At 27.2% G+C, this 21,941-nt stretch overlaps 3 protein-coding genes across 4 annotated transcripts; 2 read left to right on the plus strand and 1 right to left on the minus strand.

The window, feature by feature from the left end:
* Positions 1-2,185: 2,185 nt before the first annotated feature.
* On the plus strand, positions 2,186-5,651 carry LOC122506561 (synaptobrevin homolog 2-like). 2 transcript variants are annotated; one of them, XM_043618821.1, is made up of 6 exons: positions 2,186-2,439; positions 2,529-2,578; positions 3,401-3,451; positions 3,560-3,792; positions 4,237-4,296; positions 4,525-5,651. In XM_043618821.1, exons 1-5 carry the CDS (start codon positions 2,374-2,376, stop codon positions 4,272-4,274), a joined length of 438 nt encoding a protein of 145 aa, XP_043474756.1. In that variant the 5' UTR covers positions 2,186-2,373; the 3' UTR covers positions 4,275-4,296; positions 4,525-5,651. The 2 variants fall into 2 exon arrangements, with proteins under 2 accessions (XP_043474756.1, XP_043474757.1); XM_043618822.1 differs by lacking the exon at positions 4,237-4,296.
* On the minus strand, positions 5,202-9,187 carry LOC122506449 (venom dipeptidyl peptidase 4-like). Its single transcript, XM_043618636.1, has 6 exons — positions 9,058-9,187; positions 7,111-7,343; positions 6,745-6,967; positions 6,459-6,622; positions 5,656-5,776; positions 5,202-5,563 (listed from the first exon to the last, which is right to left on the minus strand). Exons 1-6 carry the CDS (start codon positions 9,185-9,187, stop codon positions 5,202-5,204), a joined length of 1,233 nt encoding a protein of 410 aa, XP_043474571.1.
* Positions 9,188-11,503: 2,316 nt separating this feature from the next.
* On the plus strand, positions 11,504-20,749 carry LOC122506563 (long-chain fatty acid transport protein 4). Its single transcript, XM_043618824.1, has 13 exons — positions 11,504-11,881; positions 16,056-16,206; positions 16,595-16,832; positions 16,918-17,149; positions 17,298-17,499; positions 17,745-17,937; positions 19,264-19,407; positions 19,475-19,612; positions 19,701-19,767; positions 19,891-19,981; positions 20,234-20,387; positions 20,463-20,518; positions 20,608-20,749. Exons 1-13 carry the CDS (start codon positions 11,760-11,762, stop codon positions 20,704-20,706), a joined length of 1,887 nt encoding a protein of 628 aa, XP_043474759.1. The 5' UTR covers positions 11,504-11,759; the 3' UTR covers positions 20,707-20,749.
* Positions 20,750-21,941: the final 1,192 nt, after the last annotated feature.

The following is a 21,941-nucleotide window of genomic DNA, read 5'->3' on the forward strand; positions in this document are numbered from 1 at the left end:
TAAACTAACTTTTTGTATATGTATAATATCAAAATATTTTAAATTTAATTTTAAATATAAAAATAATTTTTTATAACAAAAAAAAAAAATTTTTTTTTATTAATAATTTTTTTTTTTTTAAATTTTACTCTAAAGTTTGTAACGAATTGTGCGAAATAAAATGAAAATTGTATAAATGTAGGGAGTCGAAAAGGAATTATGTTATGGGAAAATAACAAAAATGGTTAATGACTATGAAGAAAAATCATCATTTGTAATTTTTTTTAACTTCGACACCCTACTTTTGAAACTGTTCGATATTATAGTTACTTAAAAAAATCCATATCGTATATTTCTACATGTAAAGCGCATATCTTTCAGGGTGATCTATTTTTATAATATTTTATGTTCATTATAAATTAAATGTTGTTTCTAAGACTTTGAAAATTTTATTTAATTTGAATTAAATTATACTTGATGAGAGAAGTTGTACTAAATCACAACAGGGACTTAGAGAGGAAATCATTCGAAAAAAATTCTCTAGTTTCTTTACATAAAAAATTGTCACATTGTCACTGTAATATCAATTTTTCTAATTTATACTAAAATTTTACTTTCCTCATAAAACTTTTTAGATTTATTTAAATGATTTCCTTAAAAGAAATTCCTTTGTGAAAATTATGTATATAATTTTTAGAGAAGTTGGAATTTGCGAATATCCACTGCCTATTAAAAAAATTAAATGTCTCAAAGTAGTAATAATTTTACTTCTCTCAATAACAAATATCGTAGAAAATTATTTTTACCAAAATAAACCAAAAACTCTGTAATAAACTGTAGATTTTTTGTTGACTTCTACAAAAAAAAAAAAAACCAAAAATGGTATAAAGTTTCGTGAACGTAAATTATAGATGTAGGGTTTGATATATAACTTATGTGATTGGAGGTTACTTTTTAATTTATAAACACACGAATACTTTAAAGTAATCGTAAACGTCGACAATCAAGTTATTTTTCTATATTGTCGTCATGTTGTGACAACTAAATGTAGAATGTCTATTAATGTGAAAATAAAAAGTGTATATTCGCAGTCATAAAACACTTCTTACCTTTTTTGCCTTTCCTTTTTTTTTTAAAGCAAAAATAGTTCTTACAGGGTCGAATAAAAAAATTATAATAGGCACAGTTTATTACTATACTAATATCACTATTTACTGCTGCTATAAAATCTAAATAATTGTCTGGTACACGGCAAATTGATTTCTCCTATAACGCTGCCTGAAAATGTTCTTTTCTCCCTCTCTTCATTTATAATAATTACTGTTAACTTCTATAACAGTGGTTTTTTTATGAATTTAAAAAAAAATTTTTAATTTAAAAAGAAACTTTTTTTTAATGAATGCAACACTTTTATAATCACTACAATTTTTAAAAATCTTTTGAACATCAGGGCTCGAACCAGTGAAAGTATTTAAATATACGGACTTTACGGACCAAAAATAAAAACTTCAAATAATATAAAAAAAAAATTTAATTAAACTTTTTCAAAAAAATTAATTTCAAAATTTAATTATTTCTAAAAATTTACGCTATATTGCTTTTAATATTCAATTATCATTTAAAATTTTAACTGAAATTCATTTTTATGAAATGAAAATCAATTTTTATTAGAAAATTCTACTAGAATTCAATTATTTAAATATAAAAAATAAATAATTTATTGAATAATCAAATGTTTCTTAAAATTCAATTATTATTACTTTTACAAAAATTTAATTTTGACCATTGAAATACCATTTCAGGACGTAATGAAAAGTTCTTTTATGATTTTTATAAACATTACTGTTTTAATTTAATTTTTTAATTTGTTTTTAATTATTTTTTACAAATATTTATTTATTATTATTATTATTATTAATATTATTTATTATTATTATTTATTATTAATATTTATTATTATTATAAATATTAATTACTAAATTAATTAATTTTTATTTCAATTTTAACATTTATTAATATAAGTTTTTTGTAAAAAAAATAAAATTTTAAAAAAGTTTGTATCACAACTATAACAATAATTATCAATATTGATATATTTTTTTTATGAACAATTATCCAAATATAAAGTCCAATATCAGGAATCTGGTGTCATCTACCCAGGATTTCTCTGAATTAAATTTATTTTCTCAGTTGGTGCTAGAGAAATCTACACTGTCGTGGACACTGTTTATCAGAAATATGGCTGCGCATTATTTGTAATCATGTAGTGAACAAGAACATGAAATAATACATTTTTCTTATTTTCACAAAATATTCCATGTAATGGACGACACATTCCAAAAATATATCATTCAGTTTGTGTGAATTCAGTGAATTTAAATTAATTTTTTAACTATGCCCACTAAATATGGGCGTAGTTTATCTCACGAAGATTTGAGAGGTGCACAAGACAGTGAGAAGGTATATTGTTTTTTTTTTCATTTCCTGTTCAAAATAAATAAAATATAGTTTTTATTTTGTATTAATAAAATTTTATTAATTTTACTTAGGAATTTCTTTTGGAATACGACAGCGACATGGAGGAGGAAATTGTACACGTGTACGTAATTATTGATTCAAATTTTTTATTTATGTCTGACACTAATTTTACGTATAAGGAAATTTTTTAAATTCATCCTCAACACTAGTAGTTCAAAAGTCTGATTTTATAATTTATACCATTGAACAATAATTCATATTTTATTAATGAATTTTTTAAAGAAGTATTTAACATTAATGCCACTCTTAACGTGGTATTTACAAAAAATTATTTGAATAAAACTTATTTTTCATTTCATTCATTTATTTGACATAAATGAATGAAATGAAAAATAAGTTTAGATTTTAATTTGAATGGAGATAAATAATTTTAAATATTTAATTGAAAATTTAAGAGTTCGATTTTTTTAAATTTCGTCAAAGATTTTGTTTCGAGCTGTCAAAGTTTTATTAAAAGACTGTGACTAATTAAGAAAATTAAGTGATAACGTTCTTGATAAATCCATTTTATTTGATATTATGAAGACGTTAATTACTGATAAATTTTTTGATGTCATCAAATTAATAAAGAAGATGAGTATTAAATGTGCTTGTGTACTTGAGATTAAAAATTATCTGTTCTCAATATTAGTTTCAATTTTCGTTTTTAAAATTTTTTCACTCTAAACTTCTTTTTTGAAATTATTATAAAATTAAAAATTTGATCCTAGGAAGGTAGGCCATCAAAGCAAGTAGAATAAATCTAAAAATAATTAATCAAATTATAATAAATCGAATTTTACTTTGAGAACACTTAAAAATGCAAATTAATAGCATTGTGAATTCTTCTTTAATTAATTTTTATCATCTTTGGATAAGAATGTATATTGAATTTAATTTTCAGTCACAGTAGTTCGGCCAGTGGTGAAGTTCACGTAGATGGAAAAATTTCCAGGTAAAATATAAAAAACAAAAGATTTTTAATTTTCCGAGAGATTTAGATTATATTTTCCAAGCTGATATGGAATAAAAGTTAATAATAAAAATCACAAAAAAATTTCAGTGTGAAAATACAAATAAAAGAAGTGACGGATACGATGCGTGACAATGTGCAAAAAGTAATGGAAAGAGGAGAAAGAATGGAAGATTTACAGGCAGCCAGTGATCGATTAAATATGGTGGGAAATGAATTTAGAGATGCTGCAAAGAGAGCTCAACGCCGTGCATGGATGCAAAATATTAAATCCCGAATAATTGTCATTGCAATTACATTGACAATTATTCTTTGTATTATAGGTGGGTAAAGAAAATAAAATCTTTCAAGGGGGTTACACCAGTTATAACGGGGAAAAAAGGTTTTTAAGAATTTTTCACCACACCATGAATTTAACTTTTTCAAAAAGTTTAAAAAATTTTTTTTTAAAAATGATTTAAAAAGTTTTTTAAAAAGGGCATTTATAGCCTAAAAGTAGATGTCTAGAGCTTTAATTAATAAAAAGAAAAAAAATTTCCTTAAAAATTGTTAGGGGTTCTCAACTGCACCTACGTCGTTACGGCCCTGGATACTATCCTTTTCTTACTAATGGGTTAGTTTTTAGTTAGTCCACACGCCACCAGGACCCTTGCACAAACTGGTGAACCCCCCTTAAGGATATTAAGTTCAATTCATTGAAGAAAATGCATATCAAACAAATATATTTATTTCAACATTGTGGTTAGATTGGCAAATGAAATTTTCAGTTTTAGACGTCGTCGTGCTTTACCTCGTCCTGAGATAGCAGACAATTTTAAGGAATCAAGGTATCTTTTAAAATTACTTAAATATCAATTTTTTTCGTATTTTTGAAATTATGTTGATTTCTAACTTTTTTCTCCATTCGCCAAAAATAACTTATTGCCTTTCACCTCTTTCCACAATGCTGAAGTGTTTTTTTTAAATTTTGAATTTCAAATACTAAACCCTAATTTCTGCTATTGTATTATAAATATTATAAGTACCTAATTAAATTACGACCACTTTTGTTTCAGTGCCTATCATCATAAAGTATTCCTGACCGAATTGGTCTCGATGTTCATCACCAATTTACCTCTAAATGTAATATATATATATTGTTTATTATTTCTTTTTATATAACAAGGCTGCTTAACTATATTGTATATTATTATATTTGAAAGTCTTTATAAATATACACAAGTTTTCATGAAAAAAGGTGATTAATAATTTTTGCTATTGTATTTATCAAAGTATTGGAACATCATCTGATAATAAGACAATTTATGACGCGCTCGTTCAATCACAGATCCGTAACAAAGTTCAATAACCTATTTTTCAAACACAATAACTGTAATCAATATTATCATTTATAGTTGACGATGATAAAGTGACGAGTCATTTTTTATCAATTGGATATTTATTAATCACAAAAAAAAAGTTGGTGTTCATTTTAGTTTGTAGAACTGAATGAAACTTACATTCATAAATTCAAAAGGATATGACTCGTTATTCATTTTGTCTCTAATCATTGAAATTTGTTGAGAGTGCCCACCACTACTTGTACTCATGTCCATTACAATTAGAATTTTCATATTTTGATATTTGCTAACGTTTTCGCCAATACTTTTTTCTTTGTATCTTTGATGAAATGGGATTAAAGTAATATAAAAAGGCAGTGGAGAAAATATTTTTAAATGTAGTGTAATTTATTTTACCCGTAATAATTATCTTCTATTGTTGGTAGTCCGAGAAGTCTTTCGGCAAAAAAGGCAGTGGTCCCAGTCCAGAATAGCGGAGGATGATATACAGACACTGCCTTAATCAAAGTTGGTTCCTTTAGGGCAATTAGAATTGCAACCATTCCACCATATTGTTCACCTTGGAGGAAGATATTATCGCCATCGATGTACGAAAGATTATTTAACATCCAGTGGAGGACTTCTAGAAGGTCTTTAACTTCTGGGCTACCAATGTTTCTGTAAAGTTCTGATTCGAATTCGTATCCTTGATATCCGGAACCTCTGACATCAGCCACAGCGTAAATGTACTCTTTTTCAATGGAAGCATAAGTTCCTTCGGAAAAGATTTATTATTGGTGAGAATATCTGTTGTATGATACTATTTTGTTGTATCAATATAAGGAGAATATTAGAATTTAGAATTACCAACGTCAATCTTCCATTTTCGGTTAACCTGCTGTGATCCTATTCTTGAATCAACTCCCATAATGAGAGAATATTTTTTATTAGGAGTAAATTCCGGCGGAAGTTGAAGTTTAATTCTTGCCTAAAAGGAACAGAATTTTAGCATTTGGATTTGGGTTACTTTAGGGGACCAACCTCGCGGATGGAAGTCCACTACCAAGAATCTTGTATGTTCTCCTGATACCTGATGCTGGGACTTTTTACTAAAGGACATTTAGACAGCAAGAATAGAATCATCGAATTCGTAGGCACAAAGTTTTCAACGAACAAAAACTAGGCCTTTGAACTTAGGTTATTTTAGAAGAAGATGATTTAAAACGGTACGAAGGATTCCTAACTGCCGACCAACCTGAAATGGACCCCAAAAAGTGTAAAGATGATTAAATTTTGCGATCATTTCGCCGGATGAGATCCGCGACTTGGATTGCCTTACCCAGAAAGATGAGGTGCAGCAGAGGCTGCAAGATGTTCTCGAGAAGCAGAAAAGCAGTAAGGGACCAAATAAGCTAGGGATGAAGATCGCTGTTGTGGTCACCGACCAGGAAGAAGCAGATCAGTTGAAGAAGTCGATCATAAGTTTGTGAACTGTAAAAGAAGCCCAAGCTGTTTTCTACGTAAGGAATGATTTGGAGAAAGCGTAAGCCACTTTGCTGGCAGTGGAGGATACCGAGTCTTCATGTCTGCCCCCTTGGAGGTCAAGAAGACAGTGCCAAGAACTAAGAACAAGTAAAGCCAGAACTAAATCCAAAAAGACTAAGACTTACTTTATATTTTCCATCAGCGATAGGACATTGGAAAAATTGAACCTTTGGCTGATGATGAAACAGTTCTTTGTATGTCTCCTTTTCAAATTGACGATTATCTAAGGATACCACAATCCCATTGCTTTTAGTTGGTACTATAAATGTTTCGGGAAAATTCTCCAGATCTGCGGTAATATAATTTCAAACGTAATAAAAGATAATTAAGTTTTTTATACCGAAGAACAGAATGAAAGAACTCTTTGAGAACATCTTAAAGACAATCTATGTTCTTTGATTCACGACATACCTCCCTTATCATCAAGACAATCCAGCAAATAGTAGCTTCCTTCAGGTGAAAATGTCACCGAAGAATAATGACAAGTTGGCCATTGAACCAATTCACTTTTGGATGAATTTTCGTCATCACAAGTCAAGCAATAAACTTGAGACGTTGTCCAATTTGCAATAGAGGATTTATAAAGATGTCTTTCCTCAGGATTGGAAATTTTCGTTGCAATGTAGTAAACAATCTAGAAATCGTCAAAATTATTACTAATTGTTAGCTTACTATTATTCCAACTAGGAATGCTTACAGATAAACTATAGTTTATAGAAATGCTTACTAACTATAGTTTATCTGTAAGCATTTCTAGTTGGAATTTTATTTTCCTACCTCGTTAGCTTTATCCCATCGTAAAAGTTCCACTACGAATAAAAAGTCCGGTGTTAAGGAATAAATGTCCCTATTTATCACACTGATAATTTGAGATGTTCGTTTTTCAGAATCGGAGGGTGTCACTGTTAGCAATTTATTGCCATCGTTAAATCCAGCAGACAAAATGTCACTATAGCCTTTCGTTAGGGTCCAATCTTTAGTCCAAAGTATCTTACATTTTCCACTTGGTTCTAAGAAGGAATTTTAAAAATAGGTTTTATAATTTGCACCCTGCCTGTTTCCATTGGGTTTATTTGCTACATTCGCTTAAAATGATTGTGTTCAGGAATTCAAAGAAGAGTGAGGGGCAGTTACTTCCAGTCAGTCTGTTGGTAGCCTTCTAGCAGTCACCAACCAGGTAAGCTCAAGTTACATGGAGTGTTTTAAGGTAACGATTGTCAAGTCATCATTAAACCCCTGCTATCCAGAAGGAAACAGATTAGCAAGAGCTAATCACATAGTAACATGTATACCAGCAGAAGTCTTTTTCTAAATCCTCGAACTCATATATTAACAAATTTTGGAACACTTATTGATTGGTAATTCTTTCACCACTAATTCTGTCATCACTAATTCTGTCATTACTATAAAATAGGTTCAATTTGGTATAAACTTGCATCCTATTCAGTGGACTCTTTACAATTAGACAACCATTAAGAAATCATACATGGAAATAATGTAACTCAGCATCATTGAATTTATTTTCAATCCGTCTTAGAAAAACCACGAGACAATATAATGATTCCTACAGAAAAATTAATGCTACCAGATTTTATATAACAAGATATTTCAAATCAAAAAATTTCATTAATGCATTTTATTGATGAACAAATATAAGATAAAAGTACAGCTTCAGTCTGATGAAGATTTTGAACAGTGTTTATAAACTATGGCTACTAAATGCTTCAGTACCAGGTTTTGTAGGACAAGATATCTCAAATCAAAGAATTAACAAACGTAAGATAAAATTACAGATTCAGCTTGGGGAAGAGTTTGAACAATTTTTACAAACTTTGGCACAGATTGTGCTAGTAAAATTGCACAACCTGTACCTATATCAAAATTTTAATAATAGCCATAAAAATTTCAGTTTATTAAAAGTGAATATTATTTAAACACATGCTATATGTTAAGTAGAAACAATGCATACATTATATGAATTTCCTATTCATGAACAATCACATACAGCGAATAAATTAGCTGTACATTTCCCTAATCAACAGTCAATATGATTTAAAGATGGTTTGGAGTAAGATGCAATCAATAATTTAGAATTACATCATTGACAGGCTGATTAAAATTAAATACAAAGGATCCTAAAACACGAAAGTATTTACTAAATTAACAGTTGACCGTCGACAGTTAATTTTAGTTTGTTTATATTTTAATATTTTTGTCAAAAATTCTTTTGGCAAATACTTCAAATATCTACGAAAACCTCCCAACAAAGTCGAAAGTCTAGGTTACTTTTTTCTTTCTTAAAAAAATTCCGAAAAAGCATTATTTGTAAATCTCCAAAAGTATAGGATTCCCCCTTAAACCTATTAAATAAATTCATTACTTTTATAACTACAGGAAAGGTACCACGTGGTTTGGAAATTTCTGCTCGTAATTACTACAGTTGCATAATCTTCAAACCATTGACATCCAACAAAATACGATCTCGGATTTATTTCTTTCGGCAATTTAACCTCCGTCTTCTTATTGGTCAATTTTTTTAAGTAAAGATTCTCTGTAAAATTATTAATTTTATAATAAACTATAATAATCTATATTTATTATAAATTTTACAATAAACTCAAATTATAAAGCTGAAAAGAGGGCCAAAAGTCCCCTTTCGAAAACTACGAATTTAATTGTAGTACCTAAACATAAAACTTTAGAAAACACTTTTGAAATTAGTACCTTCATCAATTTTCACAAGATGTAAAGAGAGTTTGGAGATTTTAGGAGTATTTGGTTTCATAAGGATGGCACCGTTTGTGTGACCATAATTAATGAAAGGATGTTCGTAACTAAATGTACCATCAGACATATCATAGCATACGTATCTAATTTTAAAAAATAGAAATAATAATTATTAAAAAATATTTATTGAAAAGTTTTTTAAATTTTCAAATTAATAATAAAATCGTACAAACATATATTTTTCGTATTCACAAAAATAGGAAAATTTTTATCATATCCACTACTAAATGTCAAATAATTTTCCGTATTTGTATCTTGAACACCACAAAATCTAGATTATTATAGTAAATAGTGAAATAAAATTATAGTAATGTAATAGTGAACATTTATTTATAATTTAATGAAAAATTTCCATCGTACAGAAATTTACGTTTATCTGAAATAATAATCTGCCTTGAATTATTGTCATGAATTAAAATTCGAAAATTATTCTTCTTTTTCGGAACGGCAGCCACGAAACAATTGGTTTTCAGGCAAAAATGGGGATATCCAATTTTCGAATAAAACTAAAAATTTCAAATAAATACCCTTCATATTGTAAATAGAAATGAATATATCGGAGAATTTTTTTTTCAATAACCATTTCATTTAGATTTAACGGTATTTGTTTTATTTTTAAAATATTCTTGCCTCACTTTTTTTTCTATTTATTGCCTTCATCGGACCATAAGAGCCAAATATTGTTCGTTCCGTCCAAAAAGTTGAAGGGCAATAATAATTCATTTGCCATGTGATAATTTCGTTATTTGAAAAACCAAAAACTAAACTCGTGCATGGTTTTTTAAAAAATTTGATATCCTTTCTCGATTTAATAACACTTTCCGTATAATTATCTCCATTTAACTTCAACATTTTTAGCTGAAAAATTTTTAATTAAAATTTAAGTTTTGGTTAATTTTAAATTTAGTATCAAATAATTAAAGAATATTTTGCTATAAACTTGCTTCAGATTTACATTTGGGCAGGAATGAAAAATAATTATCTCCTGCCCAATTTCCACGCCAATAATTAATATTCTTGAATTGGAGAATTTCTTTAAGTTTCTCATCGTTAGGATGATAGAAATTTTTGGGTACTTCCAAAAATTGTCGTCTAAGTGGTGAATTCGTTGGTAAATTATTTATTTTCATTTCATTCTCTTTTGGAATAAAGAGAAGTAGTGTCATTCCCAGGAGAAGAATTCTAATAGCGAGTAAAATTGTCTGTACTGCTTGTTTCCAAAATATTTTCAAAGGACTCGCAACAGTGAAAATAGTTGGATATTGAAATGTATCCATGGCAAAACGAATTTTTTTCTTTCAACAAAAAACTATTAGAAGAAGGTTACAAAGAACTTTTTATTTTCCTAAATGCCTGAATTATTCTTTTGTTTATCTATATTTCGACATTGTTATGTTTTCAAAGGTTTGGGACAGTCAACCACGTGGAAAAAAGATTTTCAAAAATTTTTTTCATAGTAGGTTAATTTTTTTTCCCATAAAATGATATAAAAAATGTTTTTACGTTTTATTTCCAGTTCAGGATACAAACTTTTTGTATAAAAAAATATTTATTTTTAAATAAATTACATTGATATTTTTTGGACCCTGAATTGATCAGATTCGCTTGAAACTTGTTACTTGGGGTTTTTTTTGGATCGCTGATAACGAATCTAAAGTTAGAATTAAAAAGTTTTCAAAATTCAAAATGGCGGATTCAATATGGCGGACAATTTATAAAAATTTGATGAGATTCGCTTGAAACTTGTTACTCGGTGGTTCTTGGGATCGCTGATTAATAATCTAAAGTTAGATTAAAAAAATTTTCAAAATCCAAAATGGTGGATCCAATATGGCGGACAGTTTATTAAAATTTGATAAATTGGGTGTTTTTATGTGGCTTATTACAAATTTGAAGTCAGATTTTTAAAAAATCGGGGGATTAAAGATCGCTGACTATGAATCTGATAAAAGTTGTTAAAAATTCAAAATGGCGGATCCAATATGGCGGAAAATTAATTTTTAAAAACGATGACCACACGAATACTTGAAAATTCGCTTCTATTAGGAACTTATTGGCAAATTGGATTGTTAATTTTCGAAAAGTATTTAAACAATATAGTCATCATCACTCGAATAGTAAAATAAAAAATTTTCTAAAATTGAAAATTAAAATTTTTTGCACCGCAATGAAAAATTTGTCTGATTATTAGTATTATTGTCTATAATAATATCTCTTGCGCAAAATATTCGAGTATATATGCCGTTTAAACAGTCCTGATGCTGATGACGATTATCATCATTTGCGAGGTGTATATGTGTACGTGTATATACGTATAATTCTCTGTACACTATACACAATATCCATTCAATCTGAAGTAAATGTAGTTTCATGCCTTTCGTTTCAATGCTGTTCAGTTGTCTCATCACCGTTCTCGAATGTAGAGTGTGTTGTCACAATAATTTGTGCTGAAGCAACGAAATTTTGCAAATAAAAAAACAAAAGAATTCGTTATTTTTGGCAAAAAGTGATTGTTTTTTTTCTTTTGACTTTTTTTTTGGTTTGTTATCGTATCCAATTAGAAATAAATACCTAGTTTAAAAGGGAAGAAAGAAATTCTAATTGCGGTGCTGATTCTTAGCGGAATCGCACTCAGCAAAATGATCGAATTTCAAACAATTCTCTTCACGTTCATTGCAATTCTTTTGGGAATATTCATTTTAACCGGAAGTCGATGGAGGTTCTTCTATATTCTTTACAGGACCTTGCCAAGGGATCTATTGTGAGTGTTTTTTTTAATTTTGAAACAAATCTTCTCCCAGAAAAATAATTTAAAGTAAAATAAAAATATAATTTAAAAAAAATTCTCGGACGTTAATTAATTAATCATAGACAGTACAACTGGGGTATAGCAAAGTACCCCAAAAAATGCCAAATACGGAATTTTTTATAAATTTTTTATTTTTGTTTTGGTTTTTGTAGGTATATTAAGAATAACAAAAAATTTATTTAAAATCTATTTTTTAAGAAATTTGAGAATTATTTCAAGAACAAAAGAAGAAAAAAAAGTTGAATGACCAAATATTCACTTGTATGAATACTATTTCGAATAATGGATATAGAGGTACATATGATCATAGGTACATTGAGTGTTAATATTGTGAATCATGAAACGTCAATTTGTCAATAAAAATACTGTCAATCATTTTGTTTCTATTACAATAGTAGCGAATTGAGGAAATAAAATATTCTCTCTAAATAAAAGTTAATAATTCATATCGAAAAGTACATTTCTATTGAATATAAAACTTTAATAGAATATTTCAAATTTTTCCCCATATTATGACAATTAAAATACAACATAAAATTTTTGATTAATTACCACAAAAGAACATATTTTTTTTGCAGAACTTTGAAAAATGGTTAAATTTACGATTCAACAAAAAAAAAATTTAGAGAGAAATAATTTTTTATTTTCAAAAAAAATACGGGAGAAAAATTTTTTACCACTTTATTTTTTTTATATTTATATTTAATCAGAAAATCTTTATATACCATAAAAATAGTAGAGTTTTTTTTATTCCAGTGGAGTGGAATGTTGTGCTCGTAAATTGTTTAAGGATTTTGCCCTAATTTTCAGATGAGCATTGTGAAAATAATAGCCGAGTTCATAACATCATTTATAAATGTTGTTTAACTCTAATAATTCTATTTATCACTCTAAAATTATATTTGTTTTCCATTCTCTGGCAATTTGTTTTCGGGTTTTTTTTTAAGAAAATAAAATATTTAAATAGGATTAAATAACTTTTCATGGTATTGTTTCAAAAAATTTTTTAAAAATTTTTTTAAAAAAATATTTTATAACATTTTTTATATTTTTTTTTTAAAATAAGGCTTATTTTTACTAAGGTTAAATCAAAATAACCAAAGTTCGATGAAGATTACGATGTCGAATGTGAAAAATATTCTAAAATTGATAAGATATTGTCTTTTTTAAAAATATTATCCATTTCTCGTATTCTATACATTTTTTTATATAAATTTTTTGTGCTGATAAAAATTGTTTTGTTAAGTAATATAAAATGTTTTATTCAAATTTAGAAACATATTTATTTTTTATATCTTTTTAAATTTTTTTAAAAATAATAATTTTTTAAAAAATTTTTATAAAATAATTTTTTATAAAAAAATTTTATAAAAATTGCATATAAAGTAAGAAGTAGGTATAAATTTTTTTTTTAGAAATTAAAGATTGTAAAGTGTATTTCATTAAATAGAAAATGTGCGTGTTATGTTTTTTTTTGTAATAGAAACATAGATTAATCTCGAACATTATTCATGCAGTCAAAATAAAATTTAATTCGAATGACCCTGATTGGATTCAGGTCAATAGCAATAATTATTATGTATCAAACAGATGACAAACAATCACAAACTTGCAAAATTTTATTATCACTTATTAAAAATTATTTAATTTTTACACATTCTATCATTTGTTTCTCATTAATTTTTAAAATAAATTTTTTAATTTTATTACAGAAAAGTTTTAAATTTTATTAGAAAAATGTTTTAAATTTTACTAAAGGAAAGTTTTAAATATTAAGAAAAAATTTTAAATAATATTTGTAAAAATTTTGTTAATTATTTAAAAAAAAAATTTAATTAGATCGAAATGATTAATTACAATTGACAAATGCAATTTAATTAATGAAACAACAAATTTTTTTTAAATGTTTCAATTTATCTCGCATTGTTAATTTCGATTCTCATTGAATATAAAATAATTAATTATATAAATTAACATTCTCGATTTCAATTGAGAATTTAATCAGTTTATTAATTATTGTTAATCTCTTAAATTTTACAACGTAAACATTTTGTGAGACTTCTATTTTTAGTTGACATAAATAAAAGATAAGGGTTAATGAGTCTTGTCACTTTCTATAATATTGTTGAAATTTATTTTCTCCAAAGGTATCACTGAAGTTAATGAATTTTATTTTGAATGAATAATTCAATAAAAATTATTTGTTATTTTAATCGTATATTTTAAAAGTTTAGTAAAAAATGAAAGTAATTTGTTATTTTAATTAAATTTAAATTTCTTAAAAATTATTCCTCACTTTGAGGGAATTTTCAATTTTTTTTGGGAGTCGTGACATTTTGACCAAAAATACATGTGAAAATTTAAAATTCAAATTTGAAATTTAAATATTTTGATTTCATTTTACGGAAAAGTGAAGTATTTTTTGTTTTTTGATGTTTGGACATTTTTTCTTTTATTTTAAATTAAATTTTAAAATAAATAAAGTTAAAAAAAACTTGAAAGTTTTTTAAATTAAATTATTTTAAAAAGCTTTTTTAACATTTTTTACTTATCGTACAATTTTTTTTAATAAAAAAATTTGTTTTCTTTCTAAATTGGAAGAATTTAAATTATTTTAATTTACGTCCCAAAATTTAAATTGCAATTTTACTTTTCTTAAAATTTTTTTAAATCAAAAAATTTACTTTCTTTCTAAATTGGAAGAATTACATTTCAATTTAAGTTTAAAAATAAGTTTTATATGTAAAGATTGTTAATATTTTTTTTGCAAATTTAAAAAAATTTATTCTCTTCTATAACGTTCTTGAAATTTTTTCGAATACATGTGCACACTCATATTTATTCTTTCTATATGGTCGTGGCGCACTTGTAAGAGAACGTGATGTGTGAATAAATCGAGCAAAAGTGAATGTCACGTGGTTGAAAGAAAACACCATTTAGCACGTGTTCAATGTCTGCAATTTAATCTTAAATTTACTCTTTATTACTTTGTCTTCTTTTTCTCAACAATAAAAATCCCCCTTAATTACATCCCGAATCAACAAAAATTCATTTTTAAAAAATCATATTTTTTAAAATTCCATTCAAACCGAATTTTCAAAGAATATCAGTTTATTCTAAAAAAAGTTCATTTTTTAAAAAAATTAAAAAAAATTTTTTTTTAAAAATAATTTTGTTTTACATGAAATGTAAATGTTATTTATTTATCAACAGCTATTATTGTAAATAAAGCACTACTGAATTTCGTGTGAATAAATATTATATTAAATGAAAAAAACCACAAGTTTCAAGTATCATTATTCGATATTTTCAGTGCCACTGAATAGTAAAATAAAATTATTAAACAAGATCGGAAATATTTTTTATTCTTTTCATTTTATTGAATTTAAAAAAAATTTTTTGAATTATGGAAAATTAAATTTACTCCAGAAGTGACATTTAATTATTTTTTGTCATTAATTAAAAATTGTGCATTGAAAGAGAAAGTTAATCAGTTTTATAGATTACTTCCTGTATTTAACACAAAAGAATAACTCCGTTAAAATTAATAGTTGAAAATTAAAATATTGACACAATCACATAATAGGATTAAAATTTGTTTAGTATAATTATTATTAATTATTAATAAATTAATTGATAAGTGTAAATGTTTTTACTGACAAATCTAAATATTGAATGTTTAAACTACTCTCCGGACTGTGTTAAAATTAATCAATTTAATGCGAGGAGCGAAGAGGATGTTACGGGGATCGTCAATATGATCACCGTTAAAAACATTTGACTAATACATAAATATATTTATGTCTTTATAAAAACAAATTATTTTCGAAAATATTAAGGGTTTACGTCGCACCCTGAACGCATTTAAATTGGAGGGTTTTTTAAGAATTTGTTTTTGAAGAAAATATTTAAGATAAGATATTTTTTTTAATAAATATTGTAAGCTATGTAAATACGAAATAGTTTTTTTAAAATTAAAAATGGTGAAGATACACGCATTCCAGTGCAGCAATACATTCCTTGATGGTGGGCATAATTGGCATTTTAATTTTGATCTGAAACCCCTTAATTAAAACAATAATAATATGTAATATTAAAAGTATTAAGAGTATTGTTTTGATTTTAGAGGAGCCTTTCGATTTCTTAAAATCAACGCACTTCTTTGGGTGTGGGAAACTAGAAGACTGACAGTTGCCAGAATTTTTACTGAGCTCGCCAATGAGCATCCAGAAAAAATTGCATACATTTTTGAGGATAAAGAATGGACCTATCAAGAGGTATAAATAATGAATTTAGAATTTTAATAATAATAATAATACTAACAATTGTCGATGCGATTAACTTTTGAGGTAACTTAAAAATAAGCAGAACTATTGCATCTGCAATCCGCTGAATGAATGACAAAATTCATCAGAATTCTTGAATATATACCCTGAAATCCCCACTCCTACCATTCCCCCACCCCTATCATTACAGTCATGCGCATACAATTTTTCCAAATAAACTAAATTTTAAAAAATAATCTCTTAAGGGATTAGGCAATTCTATAATGATCCTAGGATTAATCGAAGGAATAATGTGGATCCTAAGTGGATATAACCAATTAAATAGTATTTTTAAAATTCTACCACTTAATATTTACAATGTCGATAACAATTTCTCTAGTTGGAGGATTTCAGCAACCGGATAGGTCGTTTCTTTCGACCCAAAAGAGGGATGAAAGGTGACAGCATTGCACTGGTGATGGAAGGACGAGTTGAATATATTGGCACTTGGTTAGGCTTAAGTAAAGCCGGCTATGTTACAGCCCTTGTGAATTCAAATCTTCGGGGCGATGTTCTCATTCACAGTATTAAAGCCGCTGAATGTAAAGCCATTATTTACGGATCCGAACTAAAAGACGGTTGGTCAACTATTTTAAATAAATAATTTTAGAAAATTATATAAATATTCCGTAATTAGTTTTCTAAAAAGTTAACCGCTTTCAGCAATTAGTGAAATTAGAGATAAACTTCCCGATCTGAAACTATACCAATGGTCTGAAAGTTCTGATTCTCCACTATTGGAAGGAGTTGTTGATCTAAATGCAGCTTTGGATAACACTGAACCTGAGCCTCTTAAAGTTGATCTTGAATTATCCGGTCCGAAAGATAAATTAATCTATATCTACACATCGGGTACTACCGGCATGCCCAAGGCTGCTGTTGTTAATAATCTGAGGTAAAATTAAAATTTGTTTTCATATCAGAAATATTCCACAATTTCAAAACAAAATGTTAAAAGTAGAAATAAAAATACGAACATATAAATATAAAATACAAATACGAAGAATCTTGTGAAAATAAATTACTTTAGATGATAATTGCAGGTATATGTTAATGACATGTGGCGTTTACTCCATGTTGGGGCTTCGATCGACAGACAGAATTTATGACTCTCTACCCCTTTATCACACAGCTGGTGGAGTTGTTGGGGCAGGTCAGGCTCTTTTGAGAGGAATTACTGTCGTTCTTCGCAGACGTTTCAGTGCCTCCAAATTTTGGTCTGATTGCGCACATTACGAATGCACAGTAATATCTCTTCTTCCCTAAAATTATTCCCAAAACTATTAAGTACCTTCTTTTCAAAAATAATTTATTTATTCGAATGATTGATTAATCATCGTTTCGAATTAAATTCCGTTTTTTAATTTTTTATTTTAAATTATAAAATAATTAAAATCTGGATCTAAATAAATTATCTCAATCTTTACTACTTTCTAAATTTTCAATTTTTTAATTGTATCACAACTTCTAAATACTGAAAACATTTTTAGGTTGGACAATATATAGGGGAGATTTGCCGCTATCTGATGACAGTGCCACCAAGTGCGTACGATACGTCCCATAAGGTTAGATTGCTATTTGGAAATGGTCTCAGGCCTCAAATTTGGGAGCCGTTCGTTAAACGATTTCAAATTAAGCAAATCGGAGAGTTTTATGGAGCCACAGAGGGCAATTCTAATTTAGGTAATAAGCTATACTTTTTGTTCTCGAAAATTAAGATTTTTAGGTTGATGACTATAGAGATCCTAATTTTAGAGGCCTGGAAATGGCGCTTTTTAAAAAGAATAATAAAACCTTAGACAATGTGAATACATATAAATTTAATTATTCGATTAGGTAAATTACAAATAATTTTTAAATAAAGTTTTAATTAGATTTTTTCATCTTGGATCTTCCATCCTGGATAAAGGATAGTTGCTGACTGTCACAAATATATTGACGCATAACGTCTAATATTTAATTATTCGATTGGGTAAATTACAAAAACCTTTTTTATAAATAAACTTGAGAATTAAATTGTTACATCTTGGATCTTCTATCCTAAATAAAGGTTGACTGTTGAGTGTCACAAATATATTGACGCATAACGTCTAACATGCAATTATTCGATTGGGTAAATTACAAAAACCTTTTTTATAAATAAACTTGAGAATTAAATTGTTACATCTTGGATCTTCTATCCTAAATAAAGGATAGTTGCTGACTGTCACAAATATATTGACGCATAACGTCTAATATTTAATTATTCGATTGGGTAAATTACAAAAACCTTTTTTATAAATAAACTTGAGAATTAAATTGTTACATCTTGGATCTTCTATCCTAAATAAAGGTTGACTGTTGAGTGTCACAAATATATTGACGCATAACGTCTAACATGCAATTATTCGATTGGGTAAATTACAAAAACCTTTTTTATAAATAAACTTGAGAATTAAATTGTTACATCTTGGATCTTCTATCCTAAATAAAGGATAGTTGCTGACTGTCACAAATATATTGACGCATAACGTCTAATATTTAATTATTCGATTGGGTAAATTACAAAAACCTTTTTTATAAATAAACTTGAGAATTAAATTGTTACATCTTGGATCTTCTATCCTAAATAAAGGTTGACTGTTGAGTGTCACAAATATATTGACGCATAACGTCTAACATGCAATTATTCGATTGGGTAAATTACAAAAACCTTTTTTATAAATAAACTTGAGAATTAAATTGTTACATCTTGGATCTTCTATTCTGAATGAAGGGTAGTTGCTGACTGTCACAAATATATTGACGCATATCAATAGTCTAACATTTAATTAACTTGAGAGGTCTAGAGCCAACTGACTAATTCATCGACGCATTTCATCCAGAAGAGACCCTCGATGTTTTGTGTTTCACGTTCAGAGTTAAAATGAGATTTTCTATTCACGTCATCCCCACTTTCTTTGAAAATGTCCCTCCCCTTAATGTTCATTTTTAGATCATTATTCAAATTGCAAACAATTTTTTTTTCAGTAAACATTGACAACAGAGTCGGGGCTGTGGGCTTCGTGCCAAAATATGCAAGTGCCTTGTACCCTGTAGCTTTATTGAGGGTAAATGAGGAAACTGGAGAGCTAATTAGAGGTCCCAATGGTTTCTGTATCCCCTGCAAACCCGGTCAGTATGAATAAATATAAAATCCCATCTTCCATTGTTCACTTTTCCCATTGTTTTATAATTTCAGGTGAACCCGGTGTTTTTGTCGGAAAAATCAATCCCAACAAGGCAGTCAATGATTTTAGTGGATATGCTGATAAGAAGGCCTCTGAGAAAAAAATAATACGAGACGTTTTTAAAAAAGGCGATAGAGTCTTCAATTCCGGTAATTGTGAATAGATGTAAAATGAAAGAAAGAAAAAAAATATTATCCAGATACTGTTTACAAAATTTTAATTATGAATCCTCTTTAGGTGACATTCTCGTAATGGATGAATTGGGATACTTCTACTTTAAAGATAGAACCGGTGATACCTTTAGGTGAATGTAAAATTTAATTTACAATTAATATTCAACTAACGAGACCAGTGTGTAAAGTAAAATTATAAATTACAAATTTTATTAATACTGGTAATTAATAATTCTCCTATTATTGTCCTAAAGATGGCGAGGTGAAAATGTATCAACAGCAGAAATTGAGGCAGTAATTAGTAATGTAATTAATTTAAAAGATGCTGTTGTCTATGGAGTCGAGGTAATTAAATCGTTAATAATATACCAAAAGTTGTAAATTGTATCAATAATTAACAACAGGAATTTTTGTTCAATAATTTATATTTATGTTTTATTTACTTAATTATTATTCATACTATCTTTATTTATAGTCTGTAATTGAATATCTTTTTGAATTATTTTTACACTTTAAAACTAGTTTTAAAGATAATAAAACCACAATGAAATGTAGTTCAGATTAGCTGTTTATAAACAAGGTTAATAATTTTTCAAGGTCCCTGGAAATGAGGGCAAAGCTGGCATGGCAGCGATTTACGATCCAGACAAGTCGTTGAACCTAAACAATCTAGCTGAAGGTGTACAAAAGTCGTTACCAAAGTATGCTAGACCACTATTTGTCCGAGTTCTTGCTCAATTACCAATGACTGGTACTTATAATTTTAATTATTTTTTATATTTCAAAATTTATCGATTAAAATACTTATGTGAGAAATTTTTTTAAGGTACTTTTAAACTAAAGAAGAAGGAGCTTCAACAAGATGGTTTTAATGTAAAAAATGTAGGTCGTGATTTTTTATAAAAATCTATTAAGTTTAGAGAAACGATTTTTAATTATAAAATTACATTTTTATAACTTTTAATTTTCAGTTACAAGATCCAATTTATTTTCTGCAATCGTCGGGTACCTATGTGAGGCTTAGTGAAAGTTTATATGACGATATACTTTCCGAAAAAGTCCGTTTGTAATTTTCGTTAGCATTGAAGGACTGAGATGTTTTTGCGTAACAAATTAAAAAAAATCGAATGTCTTTAGAATTTAATGAAGATTAAAGGGACCAGCAAACATTGCATATCATATAGAAAATTATTTTTCCAATTTTCTATTAAAAATATTTTAGTATAATAATCTTTTTACAAAAATTAAAAATCCATATTTTGAAATACGGATACAATTCAAATTTAAAAATATAGGAAAAACTAGAGCTTATTTATAAATTTGAATATTCTTGTCGTTAGTAATTTATCTTCTTGTTAAAAAATTAATATTTTCGAATTATTATTTATTTTGTGCCAAATAGAAAGGAGAATTTTATTTTTAAAAAATAAAATTATATCACAGTGATATGTTTCTGCTAATAATAATTTCTAAGATGTAGAAAATAATTATTTAATTTTTAATTTCGTTACATTTATTGTATATTTATAATATTACAAGTATAAATTTTTGTAAAATAAATAAAGAATTTATAATTTAATGATGTTCGTTTTGGGGGAGAAATTGAGTTCCTAATTGTATTTTCGTTATTTACAGAATCGATGTTACTTTTTTTTATAAACTGTTAAATATATGTTCGTTAGTGAAATATTTTTTGTAAATCTGAACATTTTTAATAATTACACATTGTTGAACAAATGGTTGTGGGCAAATTTACCAAAGTGCTCATGTTGCTTTTCTATGTCAGCGAAAAATTGTTGGCGAAAATGAACAAAAAATAGAAACAATGGTCTAAAATTTATTTATTCGATTCGGTAAATTACAAATCATTTTTAAATAAAGTTTGAATTAGATTTTTCCATATTGGATCTTTCATCCTGAATGAAGGGTAACTGCTGACTGTCACGAATATATTGACGCATAACGTCTAACATTTAATTATTCGATTGGGTAAATTACAAAAACCTTTTTTATAAATAAACTTGAAAATTAAATTGTTACATCTTGGATTTTCTATCCTGAATGAAGATTGACTGTTGAGTGTCACAAATATATTGACTCATATGGTCTATCCTCTAAGACCGGTGATTAGCAACTGCTCTCTGCTCCCTAACATCCTAACATTTTTTTGAAAACCGCTAATAAATAGAAAAAATAAAATTAAAATTCCTTTAAGAATCAGGAGGAGAAAGATTTAAATTAAAAATTATAATTTTCAACCGCCCAAGTGGCGTAAGGTTCTCGAACACAAATATTTACATGATGC

Source organism: Leptopilina heterotoma, unplaced genomic scaffold (genome assembly GCF_015476425.1).
Source record: "Leptopilina heterotoma isolate Lh14 unplaced genomic scaffold, ASM1547642v1 Lhet_42, whole genome shotgun sequence".
NCBI classification, from domain to species: domain Eukaryota; kingdom Metazoa; phylum Arthropoda; class Insecta; order Hymenoptera; family Figitidae; genus Leptopilina; species Leptopilina heterotoma.